The sequence below is a fragment of the Camellia sinensis genome, chromosome 4, assembly GCF_055761805.1.
Source record: "Camellia sinensis isolate YWXY chromosome 4, ASM5576180v1, whole genome shotgun sequence".
NCBI lineage: Eukaryota > Viridiplantae > Streptophyta > Magnoliopsida > Ericales > Theaceae > Camellia > Camellia sinensis.
The window spans coordinates 52,653,394-52,667,302 of record NC_138964.1 but is presented as its reverse complement, the minus strand read 5'-3'; the positions used below and the strand labels follow the sequence as shown (position 1 = coordinate 52,667,302).

General features: G+C 30.2%; 1 protein-coding gene across 1 annotated transcript; it reads right to left on the bottom strand.

Moving 5' to 3' along the window:
* Positions 1 to 5,823: 5,823 nt before the first annotated feature.
* Positions 5,824 to 10,765, bottom strand: LOC145824636 (uncharacterized). Its single transcript, XM_082924887.1, has 2 exons — positions 8,017 to 10,765; positions 5,824 to 6,082 (listed from the first exon to the last, which is right to left on the bottom strand). The coding sequence occupies exon 1, from the start codon at positions 10,715 to 10,717 to the stop codon at positions 8,045 to 8,047; it is 2,673 nt and encodes an 890-aa protein (XP_082781013.1). The 5' UTR covers positions 10,718 to 10,765; the 3' UTR covers positions 5,824 to 6,082; positions 8,017 to 8,044.
* Positions 10,766 to 13,909: the final 3,144 nt, after the last annotated feature.

Here is a 13,909-nt window from a genome sequence, read left to right as displayed (position 1 = left end):
ACAATTTTATAGAAAAGACCGAGAACTTAATAAGAATGTTAAGCATACTTTAAAATTTTATTGTGTGTTTTTAGTTTACTATCATGGTTAGAAAGTGTGATGGAAAATAAGGATAAATCATCACATTTGTGTGTTTTTAGTTTACTATCATGGTTAGAAAGTGTGATGGTTTGAAATTGATAAATACTATTATGTTAAAAGCTGAGATCGTTTCGTTTTTTGTTTTTGTTTTTTTGTAGTAGATACTCTTACCAACAACCAGTTTAGCTTTTTTGTAGTGGTTAGGCTGACTCACCAACAACCAATTTAGAAGAAATTTGGCTCAATTGAACCATAAAAATTGCAACTGATGTAAAGCTTTAAACTGCTATGCAAGGACAGGCCAAATAAAATGCAATTAAAAACTACTACAGAAGCAAACTAACATTGCTGAAAATCTTCAAAACATTGCGCACAATGGCAGATCTAGCGGATCTAGAAATTCAAAAGAAAGGGGCACATATTACTCACAACATTGAAAAAAAAAAAAAAAAAACTCACAATAAGCAACGAGATATTATTATTATTATTATATATATATATATATATATATTTTGGGAGGGTCAGTTGTTGAGATTCAATATTACAATTATCATGAAAATTACATCAACATAACTTATAAATGTACAATCGACAACCTCACTGAATTTACGATTAACAAATCCAATGCAATCAATTAAACAAACCCGCAAACCCCATTGTAACGGCCCAATTTCTATAGATCCGATTAACATTTAAAATTCACTTTAATTCCTCTATTAGATTTTCATTCAATTCATACATGCGGAAGCCGACATAATATTCAATATTATCTGATATTCATAATGAAAGTAAATCTTCTTTTCGTATTCCTCATTTCATCAAGTAAGATGTACAAAATAAATTCATAACTCTTAAGCCTAAATCTACAGCAAGTGACACTATTACAAAACAATTAATTTCATGTCTCAAATTAAAAATAGCCCCAAGGGCTTACTTCTTTCAAGGAATATAACCTTGTTAAAAAAAGAGGGGTTTGATTAAAATTTCTCAGATTTAGTTAAAACAATTTCTCTGGTTTAAAATCATTGTGCTAACATTTCTCTGGTTTGGTTAAAATAATTTTTTCTAGTTTAAAATTGTGAACAAACATAGAGAAATTTGTGAACAAAGCCATAGAAATTCTCTATGAATAGAGCCAGAGAAATTTCAATTTTTTCTAGTTTGAACCTAGATAAATTATTTGGAAAGTCTAAAATTTCTTTGGAGAAGTCCAGAGAAATTCCCAAAATTTCTTTGGAAAGAATTTCTCTAGATCGATGTTAAGGGACCTTAGACATTATGAAAATATTGGATGTCCTTTATGCGATAAAATCTTAATACCAGAGATCTTAAAAAAAATCTCCTTGAATCTATTATTCATTAAATATGTATATGTTAATTCAAATTAAATATTTTGAATCCTTTTTTATTCTCAAGAGCTGAATGAGAAGAAACTCTCACATCCAGTTTTGTAGAAGAGATGGAATTTAGAAAAAACCATCAACTATAACCCCAAAAGAACTAGATTCCGTAAACAACATCGAGAAAGAATGAAGGACATATCTTATCGAAGTAATCATATTTGTTTCGGAAAATATGCTCTTCAAGCACTTGAACCCGCTTGGATCGCATCTAGACAAATAGAAGCAGGGCATCGAACAATGACACGAAATGTAGATAAATTAAGGGATAAAATTGAAAATAAAATGTCATTCAAAACGAATAAAATGACTTCTCATCAAACTATTTTACAAAGGGTGGATCTCTCACCAATAAAAAATATACGCTAAACCTAATGTCTTATATTTTCCTTAGATTGGATTTATTACCAATTTACTATTTTATTTATTTATTTATTATTCATTTAGAATGGTCTTCAATAAAAAAATAATTTCCTAGAGTTCAATAGGAAAAATATGCACCATGTAATTATCTACACGGTAATTAAACTTCAGGAAAAATGTAACCACACCACCGAACCCAATTATAGTTTCCCTCCTCCAATGAATATCACCCGTTGGGAATCTCTCTAATGCATTTTATTTGATAGGCCAAATTTTATTTTGATCCATAAGCGGATTACACTTTTCTTATTTGAAAATAATCATATAGTCCTTTTGTAATTTATAAACAGAAATACACTATTAGGTCAATTAAAAATTTAATAAAAAAGACAAAAATATTCTTATATATAAGTAATCTTAGTATCTGAACTACGAATATTTTTGTTATTTGCTTCGGAAGCAAAATACACTTTAACCCCTAATCCTTTATTCCATATGCTCCTTAAATTTTGAAAATGAGTATATAATTTCTTTATATTTGGCATATGTTTCACATTTACTATTAAATATATTTAACGGTTCATTTTAGTTCACAAATCATAAAGGGTTATGTGGTTATTTTCAAATGAGATGAGTAATTTGTACATAGACAAAAAGATAAGAGAATAAAGTGAAATTTATCATATTTAAAATAGTTATAGTTGTACATTATTCTATAATTTCTGCAGTGCAATTATGTGCAAGGTAATTAATTTTTTTTTTTTCTCTCATGCATTTTTTTTTTCTTTTTTCTCAATTAAATTTAGATATGACAAAGTAGAAAACTGAACCTCACCCACCATCCGTAATAGAAAGCTTGGAGTAGAAAACCAAGGAGAACAACCGTTTAAACTCCATGAAAAACAAGAGTTGAGAAGCTTCCATGCTTGACCTAGGATTGATCTATCAATGAAATGCAAAATAAAATCAAGCGCAAATGAAAAATCCAAAAATGAAGATTTAAAACTTAATAGAAAGTACATCCCTTCTCTAGTCTCTCTCCACCATTGCCACCACATCTCCCCTCTTAAACCACCCCCGTTGCTGCCTTTTCTTCCCTAAACCAACCCCGCCTCGAGGAGATGGAAGGTCAAACAAATTTGCAATTTCGACTTTTTCTTGTTAACTTTAATGAAGTTAATATTGCAATTTCGCTCTAAACAAATTTGCAATTTCACTTTTTCTTGTTAACTTTAATGAAGTTAATATTGCAATTTCGCTCTAGTTTATAGGGAAAGTCTCTACTTATATTTGAATAATAAAAGGGTAAACTGTTCAAGCTTTTAATCATTAGGGGTGGACATTGGCTCATTGGTCTGCCGAATCTGCTCGGCTTAGGTTTGGGATTAATTAATTATTTATTTATAATACATTAAAATATATATATATATATTTTTTGTTAGAATCTAGACTTTATTTTTGTTGATTTTATTGAAACTCATATTTATGGTGATGTGTGATTGAATTTATTTAAAAAATCCTTTAATTTATAATGATGTCAATATATTTATTTAAGAAATATAATGTGTGATTGAATTTGCTTATGAAATGATTTAACTTTTTTTTTAACATATAGCCTGATTGGTGAGTTCAAGATTTATAATTATTTTTTGGACCAGGTTTAGACAGATCATAAAGGTCTGATGTTAGAATTGGGTCATACTTGAACAAATACAAAATCTCTTTTATGTAGTGCCGTTCTGGCCCGAAACTGGCCCGGCCCTATGTTTGTCTACCCCTATTAACCCCAAGGTAATAAAATTAATTTTATCCTAATTTTTATGTTTACCATGCTAAATTTCAACAATTTAAAATATAGGGTTAATTACACTTTTCACCCTAATGGTTTGATTCAAATTTCACTTTAGTTCCTATAGTTTGCAAGCTTCACTTTACCCCCTGTAGTTTGGGTTATGTACGGTTTACCTCTAATGTTTGGAAATGACCACATAACTCTCACGTGGTTTGTGGACTGAAGTGCATCGTTAAACACTGTTGAACATTTCATCCAACTTAACAACAAGTGAAACATATAACATAAGGGGGTTATGTATTCATTTTCAAATTTCAAAGGAGGCAAATTGCTTGCTCATTTTCAAATTCAAGGGAGTAAATTGCACATAAAATAAACATATTTCAACGGAATAAATTGCACACAAAATAAGCACAAGGGGTTAGAGTACACTTTATCTTCCAAACAAATGTCAAAAATACAAGGCTATTTTAGTTTTTTTATTAAATCGTTAACGGTCCTAACAGTGCACTTTAGTCCACAAATCACAAGAGGATTATGTTGTCATTTCCAAATGTTAGGGGGCAAGCCGCATATAGTCCAAATATCACAAGGGGGTAAAGTGAAGTTTGCCCTAGTTTCAATTTGATCTCTACACTTTAAGTCTAGTTTTAATTTGGTTATTCCGTCTAAATTTTCGATAATTTTGTCCACATGTACAACTTAGAAATCTGATAAATGTTCCAAAATTATTACTTTTAACATTCAATTTAAACGGAAGAACCAAATTGAAATCTTAAAAAATTGACAAGTGTTCCAAAATTGTTAATTTTAATCTTCAATTTATACGAAATGACCAAATTAAAACTAAACTTAAAATGTAAGAACTAAATTATTTAAATTAAAACTATACGGATTAAAATAAAATTTAAATCAAATTACAATAGTGAAAAATGTAATAAATCCTAAAATATATAATACACTGCTGAAGTTGCCTTTCAAATTACAATGAGTCATATCTAAAAAAAAAATTACAATGATAAGTGATAATTAACCCAACAATAGGTCATAATCAAATAACACAAATGTCATTATTAGAATTGCATATGATATACCATATAATTTTCCTACTAATAAAAATTATCCATTTAGGTGAACTGTCAAAAAAATATAAAAAATGGGGTTAATTGGTGATAAACCCAATATAAGGAGGGTATAAAGCATTAGATCTGAGAGAGGTTTTTTGTTGATGAGAGGTCCACACTTTGTATAATTGTTTGGTGGAGAACGTTTTGTTTCAAATTTTACCCTTTGACTTTTTTTATCTATTTAACTTTTCGTTGACTATCTGTTGAAATTTTTTATCTATTAAAATTCTTATCTGTTCAAACATCATATCATCACCAAAGAAATCTTTCACTTTCAAATTTAGATGTGGCTAATTGCTAGTCAGAGACCTCCATTGACCAAAAAAAAAAAAGAAAAAAAAAAACCCTAAAACAACTCTAACAAGTTTTCTGTTTCATCTCTATCAATATGCAAATCAGTTTTATCTAAAATAAAATTGACTGTTCCATTCTTCCTTGGCCACCAGAGAGAGAGAGAGAGGTAAATTTATTTACATCAAAACAGTGGTAGAAAGAATCATGAAACATTATTATCACCTCGGTTCAATTACAGAGTCAGAAAACAAAATATAAAAAATCAATGAATCTCAGGAGTTTTAAGTCTCTAAGCTGCTACTATTCAGCACTAAAAATGAGTGATTTTATCATATAAGGGTGTAGTCCCTTGAGAGCTTTATAAAATAATGCATAAATTACAAGTTTATCAATTTTATCTATTGCTTACTGATTATTCAAATACACAAACAACTATTCAACAAATCAGGTATATATAAACATATATAGCACTAAGGTATATTAGATCTATAGACATATTTTTCTATATTTGCTGGTGGCAGTGGCTGTGGTGATGGCAGTGTAGTGTGGTGGTGGAGGTGAGACTGGCGGTGGTAGTGTAGTGATATTAATAAGACTTTAGTCTAAAAAATATTTGCTACCTTTTAAAAGGGAAACATTTCATGCCCAAATAAGCTTGTGTTTTTGTTGATCATGAAGAATATTTTTTGTTGACTTTTGTTTTTCATTATATCAATCGCCAGTAAATACGGACCAAGCAAAAGACTCGAACCCAAAATCTTCAATATGAGAAACATCTTTACTACTTGAGCAGCACGTAACATTTATTTTTAAATTGAAATTAAAATTTATATTTTACAAATTTGATAGCACACTCATCGATAGATACACACCCACTAATATATATATATATATATATACATATACATTCTAACCTTTGATACCGCATCTTCAACTTCCCAGCACTACGTAATACATCAGCTTGACCACAATTCGCCATGCCTCCGAAAGCTGCGCCGCCAATATCAGATTGAAATGCATCGCAGCTACAATGCACAAATCAAAGATAGCTACAATTATTGAATTCCGTGAACATGCTGGATTTGATATGCATGTCACCCAAATATATTTTGAAAACCATATACGCTTATTAGATAGCTTCAATTAATGTATGAAAACGATAAAAAAAAATGAAAACAATGAAAACACTTCTGGTGTTTCTCAATTTTAATGGGGAAGGATTTTCTTCCATCCACTGTTTTACTAAAGGGTTGTTTCACTAGAGGGGTGTTTGTTGGGGTTTAGAGAGCGACCACATGTCTTATTTTGATATATAATTAAAAAAAAAATAGATTATATGTTTTCATTACATTTGTTTAAAGAAAATGAATAATAGGTATAATTTTGAAATTATCCATTCATTTTTTTTAAAGATCAATATGAAAAAAATTATATGGATAAAAATATGGCATCAATCTTTACTTTATCATGCATGATCTAGACAAAAAAATCAAACAAATTATACGATTCAAATCATCGAAATGAGATTTATAATGTGTCTGACGAACCAATTATCACACTTGTATTTTAACAGTAATTAGATAGATCTCCTTCCCATATTAATAATAGAAAGTAAAAACGTGAAAGAGGGCTTGTTTTCTTCAAATTTGAAGAGAGGTCTATACAATTACTCTAAACTGTATAACCAAACACATGTTTGTTTTATTCATTATTTGAGAAGAGGGGTAGAGGGGAATATAGGTGTTTGGTTGTAGCGTGTGAGCTATCTAATATTGTTTAATATAGTGTGAATAAGAAAATAGGGGTTTAGTTGTACAATTTAAATATTCTAAATTCTTAAATTACTATTTTTACACATTAGATTAAATTTTCACTATTATTGATTTGCAGAGATTGTCTTCAATTAGACTATATGAACTAAAATAAGAAACAATAGGGACCAAATAGATGCATCTATTAATTTAGGAATGAACTAAAAAATGTGACTATAGTTTAGGGTATAACAAAGTATGACAATTTAAAAAAAATTCGTTAAATACAACAAAATACAAAAATATATTGAATTTTTATATTTTTTTTATTATTTGGAGAGTTTTTAAAGTTTTTATTTTCTCAAATATTACTCTTTTTAAGTGTATATAGATTAGGTGTATATAAGAAATAAAAAATTTTCGTAAAATATTAAAAAAAATCACTAAAACGGAAAACAAAAAAGAAAACTCAAATTTCTAAAAAATAAATTAAACCAAACAAGGTAAATATAATTTTTTTCATCCATATAACTATCGAATACTGATGCAAATAAGCTAAGTATAACACCCACGGTAATTAGCAGAGGTTGGTGTAAATTTACCTAGCCAAGCACTCATTCTTTTATTCATTATTTGAAGTATAGAGAAATATGGGTGTCTGGTTGTTGAGGGTAAGTTGTCTAATATTGTGTTAGTAAGAAAATAGATATTTAGTTAACCATCAGATTATATTTTTCTCATTAATGATTTGGACAGATTGTCTCCAATAATCAGACCATATGAACTAAAATCATAAACAACAAAGACTAAATATATGCAATTAATAATTTAAGAATGAAGTAGAAAAAGTGACTATATTTTAGGCTATAAAAGTAAATTTCAAGAAAAAAGAAAAAGAAAAAAAAGAAGACTACTAAAAAAGTGCCCAAGTCTTACACCTCTTTCAATTGCAGCCATTAGAGTCAATAGCAAACCTTTATTTTCACTACTCATTTATTACTTCCATGATTTTATTTTATTTTTTATTTTTCGCAAGATGATTTAAATCAAGTGCTTTGGATAAACATCAAAGGAAATAAAATACCTGTATTTTGTATGATACAAATAAAGTGCTATAAAACTAAAAAAAGACTAGATAGCAACCATAACCAAGCTATAGTTTTTCATGATCAAGCAAAAGAATGCAGAAATTGATTGTAAATACTTACCGAAGGACACCATTTGCATTGGCTAATTTCACCTTGCTCTGTTACTGTGAGAATACTTTTTAAATATCTTTCCGCTTTTGTTTCGTTCACCTTCAATGATCCTCACAAGCCATTGAGGTTTTCCTCTAGAGAACATAAAATATCCCATAACAAGTCCCCACACCAGCCCACATATATAACCCGGTAATATGACTTCCCAATTGAATCCACTGGAAGTATTGTCTTCTGGCTGAAACATCAAGGTTGGTGGTTGTGGTGTCCTTAGATTGCATGCATTTAACAATGGAGGTCCACATAATGCCAAGTTGTCAATGTAGGAATCATTTGAAAATGTATCAAATTGGTTGCCTTGTGGTATCGGTCCTATTAGTTGATTCCGCGAAAGGTTTAAGACTTCAAGGGATTTCAAATTCCTTAGTTGTTGAGGGATCTTCCCAGTGAGTTTGTTGGAAGAGAGGTCTAGCCATTCGAGCATTGTCAAATTAGCAAGAGATGCTGGTATATGACCTGTGAGGCTATTGTGAGACAAGTTGAGCCCTCGGATTGAATTTAGCTTTCCAATGATCTGTGGAATTTCACCTTCGAAATTGTTGTTCGATAAATCAATTGCAGTGAAAATGGTTAAGACTTTTACCATTTCTATGGTTGATCCTTTGATTACTATAGTCAAACAATCATTATAGTAATATGTTGAGCCTGAATGACTAAGCGTCCCTAAGTATTGCAATTCAAAACTAGCTTCGTCGACATTCATCATAGCATTGAGATTCTTGAAATATTTTCTTGGCAACGGACCAGTAAAATGATTGTTTGATAAATCCATAACTCGCAAGTTGGGGAAGGGAAATTTGAACTTGGAATTTGGTATTGGTCCATGGAATTTGTTAGATCTCAAAATTAGAACTTGTAGCGAAGTTAAATTTCCCAACCAATATGGAAATTTATCGGAGAACTTGTTATGTCCAAGGTCTAGCACTTGTAGCATTTTGCAATTCTCTAAAGATTTTGGTACTAGCCCCTCAAATCCATTGCTATCAAGGTTGATAGTTTCGAAGAAATTTTCCTTCGCAAATGTATTAGGAATGGTGCCAGAAAAATTATTCTTCCGCAGATCGAGTACAGAGAAATATCTACTGAAATTTCCTAAACATTGTGGAATAGAACCATTAAAGCTATTACTAGATAGGACAAGAATTTGAAGGGAAATTGCATGACAGATCATGTCTAGCTCACCACTGAAGTTATTTGATGAAAGAATGAGACTAAAAAGGTTCACGAGTTTGAAGGTTGAACTTGGAAACCTACCATGTAGGTTGTTATTGCTCAAATCAACAACAGTTAAATGACTGGATTTGAACTCTTTTACATGGCCAGTCAATTTGTTATTACTGAGGTTGAAGTATTCCAATGCTGGTAAGCTGAAGACCCAAGATGGGATTGTACCGTTGATTAAGTTATCAGCTAAACTTAACGACGCTAGATTTGGAAGTCTAATTATTTGTGATGGAAGAGGTCCTCTTAGCTGATTATTCGACAAACCTAACGCAACAAGTTTTGTTAGGTTTGCACCCAATGATGGAAATGGACCGCTGAAGCTATTTGAATCAGCATATAAATAAAGAAGACTTTTTACATTAATTAAAAAATCTGCGATTTTACCCTCAAAATTATTACACTCAACTCCCAAGTAGACGAGATTTCCAAGGTTTGAAAGTGAAGATGGGAGCATGCCAGTGAAATTGTTATATCCGATGGCTAATTCAGTCATTTCCGTAAGGTTTCCGAGCGACGTAGGGATGGATCCATAAAATTTACAACCAGCGGCATCCAACGTTTTCAAGGACTTCAAATTCCCAATTGAGTCCGGTAGTTCTCCAGAGAAATTAGTCAATGTAAGCACCAAGTACTGGAGAGGACTGCTCGAGTTTATAAATTCGGGAAAATAACCAGTGAGAGCAGAATTATCCCATATACTCAGCTCATTCAGATGTGGTAAGTGGAATATTCCGTCAGGAAATTTTCCAAGCAATCCACACCCACTAAGATGGAGAAGTGTTAAAGAAGTCAGATTGAGCAAGGAATTGGAGACCACTGAAGATATGTTTACACTTTCAAGATTAAGTTCTCTTAACTTGGTTAAGTTTTGAACAAGTAATTCAAATCCAGGTTCTTCCAACCTCAAACCATAATTGTTAGAGAGATCAAGCGAGACCAATTTGCTCAGAAAGGAGACTTCTATAGGGATTTTGCCAATAAAACTAGAGTCAGAGAGGTTGAGGTGTGTCAATCTGGTGAATCGACTAAATTCAGAAGAGATTCGAGACATACCAAAGTCATTGAAAGCAAGGTTGAGGCTTTGGAGGTGAGGAAAGTAGTAGAAGATGGTGGTATTGGGGTGGATGGTGCCGTTGAGCCAGCTGCAACTGAGGTCGACGCCAATTACTTGACTTGTGTTGTTGTCACACTCGACCCCATCCCATGAGCAACAATCAGAACCCTCCTTCCACGACTCCATCTTCGGGTAAGAATGGATTCCAAAAGAATCACACAAATCGGAAGCAGATTTATTGAAGGAAAATTGTTGCTTAAATTGGAGCAATGCAGAGGTCTGTTCTTGAGTGCAGAGTTGGGCATGCAAACAAGTAATATGGAAAAAACAACGAAACAAAAAGAGGTGAAAGAGTAGATTGTTAGAGACCATCTTTGCTCCTAGATTCAAAAACAAAGGTTGTAATGCTTGCTGAGTATTAACAGGGGAGAGGCCAAATGCTTTATAGGCAAATGTAGGTGCAATGCAAAGCCTACAAACAAGTAAAGACTTTGAGTAGTCAGTCTTTCATTGATGTGTACAGAGCTGGACCCCCTAACGTGTTTTTCACTCATCATGGAAGACTTGACTTCATAAAAGTTGATAATAATCAATGGCTTAAAAGGACAATACACCACAACATATTATACATAACATAATTATAATGTTTTGAAATAAACATCGTAACATGTTATAATTTTTATCACTGAATTGATTCGTAACATTTCTTATCATAAATAATTTGTAACATTTACATTACATCGTTCATAACATAACATAATCATAATAATATGTAATTTTGACTTTCGGATGTATATCATAAATTTGTTCATTCATAATTTTTAGATAAAATGACCTAAGGCACTCACCACAAATTATGTGACTTTTATGGTAGAAAATCGTAATTTTGTTATCACAAAAAGATGGGTGCATGCTAGCATTTTCTTAAAAATTGTGTGAATTACTAGCAACTTTTTAAAATAAAGATCATTATATATCACTTGTTCTTTTTTTTCACATTTTTATATCACCAGCCAAGATACATGACAAGGTATCATTTATTCATATTAATTTCTTAATAATTATCTTCAAATAAAGTAACTATTAATAAGTATTTGGCAGCACAAAATAATAATAGATAATCTGCAATATATAACATTTCTCTTTTTAAAAGGTATCATTTGTTTATATTAATTTCTTAATAATTATCTTCAAATAAAGTAACTATTAATAAGTAATTGACAATACAAAATAATAATAGATAATCTATAGTATATAAATTTCTCCTTTTAAATTCACTTACAGGACAAGTAGCTAGTAAGTAAGAGACCATAGATAAAATGAACTTTAAAAAAAGTTGGAGCAAGGAAAAATCCTCTCCGGTCCAATTTTTGGATTAGAAGATATTGTTTGCACCTTTGGGGTCTATTACAAATCTAATTTTAGTGATGTAAGTTGTTCATCTTGTATGCTTTAATTAGTCAAAAAATTTAAAAATTGATATGATAATTGAAGCTACATCAAAAAAAAAAAAAAATTCTTCTAAAGGAACATTTAAGAGTTGATTATCAAACGGCATAGTTGATTAGATCCCATATTTGAAAAAATTATTTGGTACTTCATGGGTGCCGCCTATCTATGCTCCCCATTAATCATCATACATCATATCCCTTGCTAATTCTCAATTATTTAACACAAAATCATGAATTTCACCTTCTTCTCTACACAAAATTTAAAAAGCAACACATTGCCGTGACACCACCAAATAACTTCTCTCATATTTGCAATGCCAAGCCTACAAAACTAAACTAGTCTTCACTCATGTCTATAGAGCCCCTATAGCGTGTTACTTTGACTCCATAAGTGTTGATCATAATCAATTGCTTAAATGCAATAGTGGGTGTTTGAGGTTTGTTTATTTGGTGACTATGTTTTTAGTTTATTTTCATTTTTATTGAATATTTTTTAAAAAATTTTAAAAATTTTAAGTTTCTAAATTTAACTTGATAAGACAAACCATATAATTTTAAAAAGTCAAAAAAAAGAGAAGACTTTTTGGCTTATTTTTGGCTTTTTTATTATTTTGGAATTTTTTTAAATTCGTCTATACAAGACGGCCCAAAAAATTAAAAAATTTTGACATAATTTTGAAAAAAAAAAATAGGATGAATTATACTAACGGTCCCTGTAGTTTGGGACTTGTATCACTTTGATCCTTGACATTTTAATTGTGATACATTTGATCTTGAATTTTGAATAACGTTCTAAATAAAGACAATTGAAGAAATTTTTACACCATTTGAAGGCAAAGTTGTCAATAAAAAACAACTAGTTTGATAAAAATAAATGTCAAAAATTATTTTTAAATTTTGAAAAATTATTTTTACTCACCAAAGATAAAATTATATAAAAATAATAAATCTTTTTTATTTTTTTTACCAAATTAATTTTTAGTATGTATTTGGATGATGATCATGTAATGCGTGGTTGTTTTTGTTGATATTTTTAGATAGTTATCATGTAATAAATAGTTGTATTTGTTGTTAAAAAATATTTTTGGATGGTTATCATGTAATGGATTGTTATTAGATTTTTAATGTATAATTGATATGTTTAATATATGAAATGCTTTTAATTTTAGATTTTTTTATTTAATGAATTGGTTTAATAATGACATCAAAGTTGTCGCTATATTTGATTTTTGAAAAAATAAAACTAATTTAATGAAAATAAATATCAAAAAAAATTATTTTAAAAAATTATTTCTACTCTCCCAAAAGATAAAATTATAAAAATGAGGTTTTTAAATTTTTTTTTCAACAATTTAATTTTTAGTTTGTTAGAAAAAATTTCTGAAAATAGATTTTGAAAACCAAACTAAACAAAACTTTATAGCCAAAAAAGTTCCAATATTATTATTAAAAAAATGATATTATATTTTAAACAACATATAAGTTAACCAATACAAAATAAGTTGTATGACAACTTTATCTTTCAAATTGAGCAACAATGTCTTTAATTGTCCTCATTTAAAACAAGATTTATGTAGCGCCCCGAAATAACCCAACACAAATTAAGTACATTAATCAACGTCCATTAAGAAATAAAGATAGGTCTCCAACCTTTACATCATTACTTAGCGAAATGGGTACAAAAGTTCCACATGTGAATTATACATTCAATAATATAGAAATATATGAATCTATAGCATGTAGAACATCACATCCCAAAAATAATAAAATGCCCTCATGGGCTTACAATTTCTAGCACTTAAATCCGGTTACACAAAAGTGGCATCTCGGACCCATACATGAATAGCCCTTGGCTAGCAATAAATCACAACAAAACAGAGTTATTTACTGTTCACAGAATATGTCCACGCCCTCAACTTGGTAGGATCACCACATCCTTTCGTGCACCAAAATCCCATAGGGGTAAGCAGAAAGCCCAGTAGAGAATCCTTACAAAGTATATACAGTTATGCAAATTTCCAATGCTAAATGCAAATGCTAATATTTAATGCAAATGCCATGCAATACCATTTAAAGAGAATTTCATTCACATGCTCTTTTTGAAAATCACCAT